Consider the following 9,078-nt stretch of genomic DNA (forward strand, 5'->3'; position numbering starts at 1 on the left):
TTTGTATTAAATATAGTCCATGTTGATAATGCAGATTCTAAGCTCATGCAGGAGCATCTGCTTCTGTTTTTGTCTAGTTGGAGATTATCCCTTAATCATGCAGGGTCCAGGTGTGCATTTTCAGATTTGTTGACTCAGGAAAGCTGGAGATAGCATTAAAGGCCAATGACATTATACGGTAGCTACATTTAGGTTGTTGCTCCTCTGAACAAGAACTCTAGTTTGAACTACCCAGTGAAAAGAATGGCAAGAAGAAATGTCCTCATTACAGGTTGCTCCTCAGGAATTGGACTGGCATTAGCTGTAAAAATGGCAAATGATGAACAGAAAAGATTTAAAGGTAACAATGTATCTATTATTTATCTTTATAAAAGGATATCTTCAAGGCAGTACTACTTTTTTTTTTTTTCTGTGATTTAATAGGTGATTGTATTCAGTTTGGTGACTTGTTTCTTGTTAGTTTCCCCCCTCCTACTGTCAAGAAAATACAATACAGTGAAAATATACCGCTTTCTGTAAGCAGATGGTACTTCTGTGCCTGTATTGAAGCTGAACAGCTACTTGAACTGAATAGTTTGCAAAATAAAAAAAAGTTAATATAGAAACACATAGTTGAAAATGTCTGTAGTATGCTACCTTGGATATACATTCACAGTTGTAGTTAGCTTTGTTTCTGGCTACTAAAAATCTTTGTTGAATGAAATGCACATGCCCATTTGAGGACCAAAGGAATGAATTTAGGAAAACAGTTCTAAAATTTGCAATTTTTTCCTTAAAGCATGTTTCGTTATTCCAACCCTGTGTAAGCATAAGAGGGTGAACAAAGGGGCTGGGATTTGTGTTTCTACTGCAAAATGGGATATTTTCTGTGATTGCAAATGGATGGCAAGGTGAATACAGCAGTCTCTGGTAATTCAGTCTCTCACACTTACTCTCACAGTATTTTACTGCTAACTGACTGGATGCAGATTCATAGTTTTCTGGGTAATTAGGCTGCCACAATGATAAAACTAATTTCTATTTGAGAAGTAGCTTGCAAAAATAGACATTTTTGCAACCTAAGGAAGCATCTGTCTTCCGCCTTTTAGTAAAATTATGGTTGTCCTGCTAAATAAGTTGATGGTGATTTTTTTAAAAAAAGAAAAAAAAAAAGGATATCTCGAATCCAAAATTGGGTTTTAGGTACCTAAAAAGGATTCAGCGGCATAACTCGATGTCCATTATTTAAAGTTTTGGTGATAATCTTCATATGCTACATGTTCTTCATTGTGCTTAGCAATTTAATTCTCCTTTTGAATTTCTTGAAGATTTCAGAACCAGACTCTGGGAAATCAGTGACAATATATGTTGAAAATAGATTCTTTCTACTTTTAAGTTTTTATCTGGGTTCTATCACTGATATTTAAGATATGGATGTAAAGGCAATATTCTTTAATACTTCTCAGTAAGACTGCCACAGAAAAGGTTATATTTCTGATAACTGTTCCTTCTGGTGTGTTGCAGTGTATGCCACAATGCGGAATCTGGCCAAGAAAGAGCCACTTGAGGAAGCTGCAGGTCGCAGGCTGGGCAAAACCCTCGAAATTAAACAACTGGATGTCTGTGATGAACAGTCTATTAAAACTTGTGTGAATAGTATCCCTGACAGAAGAATTGATGTCTTAGGCAAGTACAGGATGTGTATGCTATGAACAGATACCAGTTTTCTATTTAACGTCATATGAAATACCCTGGAGAAGTTTCATTAGTTTTTTTTTCATTATCATTTTTTAACGGATCCAAGTAATAATAATTATATAGTGTATTCTGTTTAAGATTCTTAAGGCTTCATGCAGATATGAGTGGATTAAATCTGACCATGCTTCTGTGAAGTAAGAAATCTTGTTTTTCCTGTTTACAAAGGAGAAACTTGATCACAGAGAAGTGTCTTGGATTACATGATACAGTTTTTAGTAAATGTGAGCAGAGATCTTTTGCCTAGATTGGCATCTTCACATACAAGACTTTCTACCCTATCAGTGAAGCACAGCCATATTTACAATGAAGGCAACAGCTCTCTGTACTAAGAAAGCAACAGCATTTGGGAATTAGCAAGTAAAAGAACAAATGCAAAGAAAGGGTGCATTCATCTTGTATTGAGAATTGTAATTGCACTTTACAAATCATTCAACAAGAAGTGTTTTCATACTGTTTTGCTAAAAATATAGATTAATATCTTACTATTAAATCTTTAATAGAAAATTATAGACCTGTCTTTATTTTGATTAATTATTAAAGCACTGCTTAACAAGCTGATTCTGCAAACTGTATTATACTCGAATTTGACATACTAGTTGTAGTACAGAATGCCAGTTCTATCAATCATTCCCTACCTACAAATATCCAGGAGGCAAATAAAAATCAATGGAAGTGTGTGTTTTGTTTTGGTTTTTTTATTGAAGATGTGAATGTTAGCAAAACAAAAAGGAGACCAAAATATGCCAAGTGTATTTGCAAAGCTTTAGTGACAGAATAACATCTTTTAATCCTTTCTTTAAGGATTATTTAAAGATCATTTAATCCTTAATCCTCATTTTACTTTCAAATGCTTTCCAGTAAAGATGGCAAGTTAACGTTTATGGAGGTTATTGCTCACTGTTGTGTTCCATTTTGTGCAGTTAGCAATGCTGGAATGGGGCTCATTGGACCTATTGAATGTCAGACCATAGATGAAATGAAAACTGTGATGGATACCAACTTCTTTGGACTGGTTCGACTCCTGAAGGAGATTTTGCCTGACATGAAGAGGAGAAAGAGCGGGCATATAGTTATAATAAGCAGTGTTATGGGAATACAAGGCAAAGTTGTTTTGTTTTGTTTTTTGTTTGTTTGAACCAAGAGTTCAGTATTCAAAATCTAAAGCTTACCTCTTTTTGTCTGAAAAAAAAAAAGTAGGAGCTAGCATATCTAACTATTGTGCTTTGTAATGCTGAAGTTCCAACTATAAAAAGCACAGCACTTAGACATGATCGTTTTTATACATCTAGGTAGTATGTTATTACACAACTACTCTCAAGACATTTTAAGAACAAAACCTGCAGAGTGAATTTTTTTTTCAAAGAGTTTTAACTCAAAGTCTGATTATTTTTATATATTTTTAAAAATGTTATTATTTTATTTTTATTATCTGGGAAACTGGGCTGAGCGTTACTTTTCTCTTTCCTATTGGAAAAGATTATGGGGACAGGCAAACATGCTTACTATGCTCTGCACAATACTAATGGAATGAAATCCAATCATGTCCTGGACTATTGTACCACCTTTTTGTAAAGTTTCTCCTCTCATAAAACTATGGAGTCTAATTTTAGCGTCAGATAATGATGCTCCTACTCTTGTGTTCCATCTGGTCTAGTTGTATTTGTTCAATTATTACAACAGTGGCATTGATCTTACCTGGATTATTCTGGTAAGCAAGGGTCCTAAGTTCAAACTGCAAGAGTTGTTATTGTTTAATACAATACTTACCATCCACCTAAATGGATTGATGGTAGTGCTTTTTCTAAATCACTCAGATACAATGATGCAAGAGATCGAGCTTGCATCTCCTGCATTGCACTCAGCTTTTGTGTTCATCTATAGCTTATTAAAGTCTTGCTGATAAATAATGCAGATGGTATTGTATGTACAGACACTTTCATATCTTAGACTACAAAATATTTAGAATCATCCAAAGAGATCACGGCATCAGCTAGGAGAAGGAAAAGCATTAGTCGAGCATCCTTTCCCAGAATAAGCAATTTTGAGAACATAGGCAAAAAAATCAGTATTTAGATTCAGTATACACAAGGATTTTTCTAATGTTTTCCCAGTAAGACTGTAGAAATTTTGGGAAAATACAACAGTTCTTAAAATTAAACTATTAGTATGTTGAATACAATCATATTCTCAGGATGTTTTGTTTGTACCATCAGGTATCTTATTTAATGATGTTTATGCTGCATCTAAGTTTGCTGTGGAAGGATTCTGTGAAAGTTTAGCTATACAAGCACTCAAGTTCAAACTGCAGTAAGTATTGATCCACTGGTGTAAATTGTATTTTAGATAGTTTTAAATATATTCAGAGCTAGCAAACAAATTTTTAAAGCTTGCTGCTATCTAAAGGAAACAGATTGAGGAACCCATGGAAATTGTACATTGCAAAATGCATAGAAATGTCCATTCTTAACACTACATAAGGAAATAAAAAGATCTAGCTGCTAAAATAAACATGTTCTCTTGAACAGTTAAAGGCTGTTTAGCTTTGGATAAAATACAGTTAATCTAACACTTCTGAAACCGGATTCTTGCATACAATATCATAAGAATAAAATTATAGTATCAACCTGTAATATTTTTCTTTAGAAAGGATAACAGACTTCTTAGGCAATTCACAGATGAAAAAGTCCAAGGGCTCATCATAGGAGGACAGCAAGTGGAAATCCATCAGAATGGAACATGGAGTGAGATACCTATAATGACAGGAGGAGGGATGAAAGTGAGAAGAATGTGGTGTACTATTTCTTAATGTTTAAGACAGTGTTTAAGAGAATGATCCTGTTCATTGTCTGTGGGACTTTGGGGGTTGATTTGTCACATCTATATTCACATTCATGTAATTCTAATACTATTCTTTGTGTGAAGTCCAAGGATTATTAAATATCCATTGCACCTCTGTGTGCCTAAGCATTTAGCCCTTGTGCTGTGGGAGAAGAGAGCTGCTGTCATGGGATTTCAGAGACAAAGCAGCATCCAAAGTGTGATTTTTGCATACTGCTCTGAAAATTTTGGAGGAATTTAAAAGAAATATATTGTAATGATACACAGGATATACCAGAATTCATAATAAAATTTCAAGAGTATAAGATACAGCAAAGAAGAGGTTAAAAAAAGAAAGTAGAAAGGGAAAATTCAAGGTCCAGAGTTACACAAGAGAAAAGGCTTCAATTCCAGCAGCAGCTGGAATTCGGCTGTCAGGGTCAATAGCTTGATTTAGTTCTAAAGAAGAGCCTGATCAGAGCTCAAGTCGAGGAAGAGGTCCTGTCCCAAAGAGTGTTTTGATAAACATAGTGGCTGGGAGTAATTACTGCCTGAGAAAAGAACTAGGAAAGAACTGACCAGTAACTGTATTTCAGTGATTTGCTATAATACGCTGCTGAGCAAAATAAAATTTTCCAGATTTGGCAGCAGCCAAAATCTGTCCACCCACAGCAAAAGTATCTATATTGTATTGTATTATAATTTTGTGGAGGGATCTTGAATAATGTAACACTGACAGCTTGACAAAGAAAATCCATGTTTGGGCAATTCCCCCATCTCTTACAGCTACTTCTAGTAGTATTATGGGAAAGCTATAACAAAGAAATCTATGTAGGATTTCATCCAGGAAGTAATGAATTTTGTTATCTTTTAATTATTTTTCTTAATATTGGTAAGTTCTTGTGGATAAATCATCCTTAGATTCCACAGCTGCAAGACAGCAGGTAACAACTGCACTCCATTCTGCCATTAATTAAGTTACAGCACTTCCCTGAAATTTAAGCTATGCAGATTTCTACTACTATAAGTGGATGGGTAGGAGCATGAGAGCAATAAAATGGTATGGATTGCCTTTACAGAATGTACTGTTTAATATTGCTTGCTAACATGTACTCACAGCACAGCTCTTCAGTATTCTTTTTTGAGAAGGATAGAGAGGTGTATTTCCCATGGAGGATAATCAATAACCAGTATATCTTTGCTTTTTGAACAGGTTAAGTTTGATTGAACCAGGCCCAGTGGTTACAGAGTTTGAAAGAAAAGTGTTTGAAGATGGAATGAAAATGGATCTTTCTGCTGCAGATGAAGAAACAGCTGAGATGTTTACTAATATTTACCTTAAAAATTACAAACAAATTTTCCAGAGCCTGGGACAAAGTGCTGAAGATATTGCAGAGGTAACTCCTCAACAATTCTCTATCTTCTTTTTTCTTGATTTTTTTTTTCTTTGTAATTTATGAATGTACTGGTTGGTTGCTGGTTTTTTGATAGAAGCATTAGATTTAATTAAATGTAATTTACAGAATTTAAAATTATTTTTAAAAAATCAAGAGAATATTGAGATTTTTAAACAAAAGCCTTTAGAATATTAAAAGAATGTTCATTTTGAAGTACTGAAGACAACTATGAAGTGTAATTTAACAACCACTGAGGAATTAGATGCACTTACGCATCATCTGGTGAAGGCTGATCATTCTGCAGTTACCATGCATCTACACAGAGTTCCCACCATTGGTTACAGCCGCTCTCTTCTCCATCTCACTAGTAATCCCTCCACTAATGTCAAGTTAACTCAGCTACCCCAGACCACCAAGGCACAATAACATGGACGTAGTTTCTGGTGCTTGGGGCTTCCTGCAGGAAGACAAATTTAGGCAAGCTGTGGAAGGGGACAATGATTTCAGGTGCTTGCTGCTAAGGAATAGCTTCAGTGTCAACTGAAGGTTCACAGATCTTGCTACAAAGCACACTGTTCCAATCCTTTCCCAGTGAACTGTAAAAGAAAGGCTCTACCTATTGTGGGCATATAGGCATAATTTTGGAGGATTATTCAGGATATTTGGGTGTAAGATACTATCACCACTGTATAGATAAACAGAAATAGGACTAAGAATAAATAAAAGTACTTCTTATGGCCTTAAAAATATTTTAAGAAAAATTTCTAATTAAATTCTAATAAAACTACATACAGGGTTTTATGTAATTCTAGCACTTTATTCTTCCACTTTTCCTCTGCCTAACTGAAAACTAGGTTTTTACTTTATTTTGGTAAAGGTTCTTTAACAATTATATTTCTCATTCTTGACAGCATACAGTAAAGATAATTCTTGCAGAAAATCCACCTTTTCGCCATCAGACCAACACTTTGTATACTCCGATGACAACTCTGAAATATGCAGATCCAAATGGAGATCTACCCATCGATATATTCTACAAAATGGTTTTTCATCATGACAAAATCTTCAGTGCAAGTCTTAACTTTATCAAATTGCTAAGATGGAGAAGCAGAAAGAGCTTTGACCTGGGAAAACCCTCACAATAGTATGAGATTATATAGTGCAAATTGGAATTACTTGTAGCTACTGATAACACAGTATGTTGTTATTCAAATGCCTTTGCTCTGTAGTTGTGAAAAGGCATTCCAGATGTTTGAGCTTAGCTAGGATATTTAGCTCAATGCGTTTATCTTGAACTTTACAGTTTGCAGAACCTTGAAATTAAAATCTTCTAACTATACGTTTATTCAGTTTAGTGTTTGCTTTTTAAAGAGATCTGTTTTCATGGGAACATGAACATTCACTGATACTTGCATATTCAATATTAACCCAATCTCCTTCACTTATTAGAATATAATACATACTGAGATGTGTACTGTATGTAAATTACTTAGATTCTTAATATCATAAAAATACTTTATCTTTTTACTTATTAGAATAGAATACAATTAGTATAGTAATCCCTCAATCACAATAGCATTCTCATTTTCAGAAATCAAGTTTATTTACCAGTAACGTAAGAGAGTGTCTCATCAATCTTAAAATGTCACAACTAGAATAGTTATTATTCACATATATATGTTATAACATTCTGAATGCTTCCTTTATATGTAATAGTTACTGGCATATTACACATAGTGGAGAATAAAATGTTTTTTGAAAGCATCTTAAAATAAAACATCTTCTTACTGTCTGGGTACTATTTTTTGCAAAAATAACAAAATATTATCAGTAAGAAGCAATTTAAATCCATTAAGTGCCTTCAGTGGCTGAAGCTGAGCCACAGGCTCTCCTTTTCCAAGCTATCCTAGTAAGTATGTATTAAACCAAAATTCTAGCACAAGGAGAAGGTCTTTTCCCTCTCTTTCTCTCACCCAAGTCCTACAAGTCAGCTGAGGCTACGCTGGGGGCCTGGGTTTAAGCACTGTTCTTGCATGGTGTTTTTGTTCTCTGACCTCCAGACTTGCCTCCATGCTGCCCTGGGCTGAGACAAAGACCCAGCAGATTCCAGCAGTAGTCCTTGTATCACTCAGAGAGCCCAGCTGGAGCTCACTGGGGATACAGGAACTGGTTTTCTCTTTCCCCCAGTACTTTCTCACTAAGCCTGAATCTATCTATGTGCTGGGACTTGCAGCAGCCCAGCCCAGCCCTGCCCTGCCTCACCTCTCCCCAAAGGCTAGCTCAGAGGAGCCAAGCAGCAGCCCCTGTGTAGGCAGCTCCTGTGGATACCAAACATTTCAGGTAATGCTTGGCTTTCTTTGCAGTCATGACCCTTTTGGTGCGGCCCAAGGTGTAGAGGTGTGCAGGGACCTCCCTAGGACTGCAGGCAGGGGGACTGTTTGGAGGACAGTGCCCGCAGCAACCCCTGTGCACAGCTGGAGGCCTCATCTTTGTCCACTTGTAACTCACACCTCCTTCTCCAAAATACCAGGCTGGTGCCTGCACCTCAACACCAGTGTGTGGATGGGGCAGAGGCAGGAATAGCAGCTAGGCTGCAAATGGGAAGGGAGGAATTAAATGACAGTAGAGTGCTGCTGGGGCTGAAGGGAGCATGGCCGCTTGCCCCTCTTCGCCCCAAGGTGCAGCCAGAGAGACGCCATCACCATCCATTGAGCATTAGGGTTCAGCACAGGGTTACAGCTTGGACAGACGTACGAGGAAGAGCAGGGCCTGTCAGCCACAAGGGCTGCAGCTGGAGCATCTCAGTATTGCCTAGGTGTGGTTTGTCTCTGGCCTACAGCTTGGGGCTGGGCTGCTTTACTGTTTTCCCTTTGCAGCAGTGAGCAAGGAGCTACGAGGACTGCATGTTTTAATGGGCCTTCACAAATCCCAGTGTAGTTTCGTTAATGTCGTTTCATACAATCTTTATGCTGTTTATGGAGCGGATGAAAGCAGATAATGCAGCTTCATAGATGAACCCTGAGTAAATCCAGCCATGACTGCACCTCGTGGATAAACCGCGGGTGAACAGCTGAGCACCACATACTCGTCCTACTTCGGGAACGAGCTTGCTGGGGGTGTAAAGTCC

At 36.8% G+C, this 9,078-nt stretch overlaps 1 protein-coding gene across 1 annotated transcript; it reads left to right on the forward strand.

The window, feature by feature from the left end:
• Positions 1–243: 243 nt before the first annotated feature.
• Positions 244–7,095, forward strand: RDH8 (retinol dehydrogenase 8 (all-trans); the record flags this gene model as incomplete). The annotated part of the gene is made up of 6 exons (XM_009699513.1): positions 244–340; positions 1,504–1,665; positions 2,658–2,837; positions 3,951–4,044; positions 5,768–5,951; positions 6,863–7,095. Coding segments are annotated over exons 1-6 (950 nt in total), but the record flags the coding sequence as incomplete, so codon positions are not given.
• Between the last annotated feature and the right edge of the window lie 1,983 nt (positions 7,096–9,078).

The sequence above is a fragment of the Cariama cristata genome, unplaced genomic scaffold, assembly GCF_000690535.1.
Source record: "Cariama cristata isolate BGI_N322 unplaced genomic scaffold, ASM69053v1 scaffold10834, whole genome shotgun sequence".
In the NCBI taxonomy this organism is placed as follows: domain Eukaryota; kingdom Metazoa; phylum Chordata; class Aves; order Cariamiformes; family Cariamidae; genus Cariama; species Cariama cristata.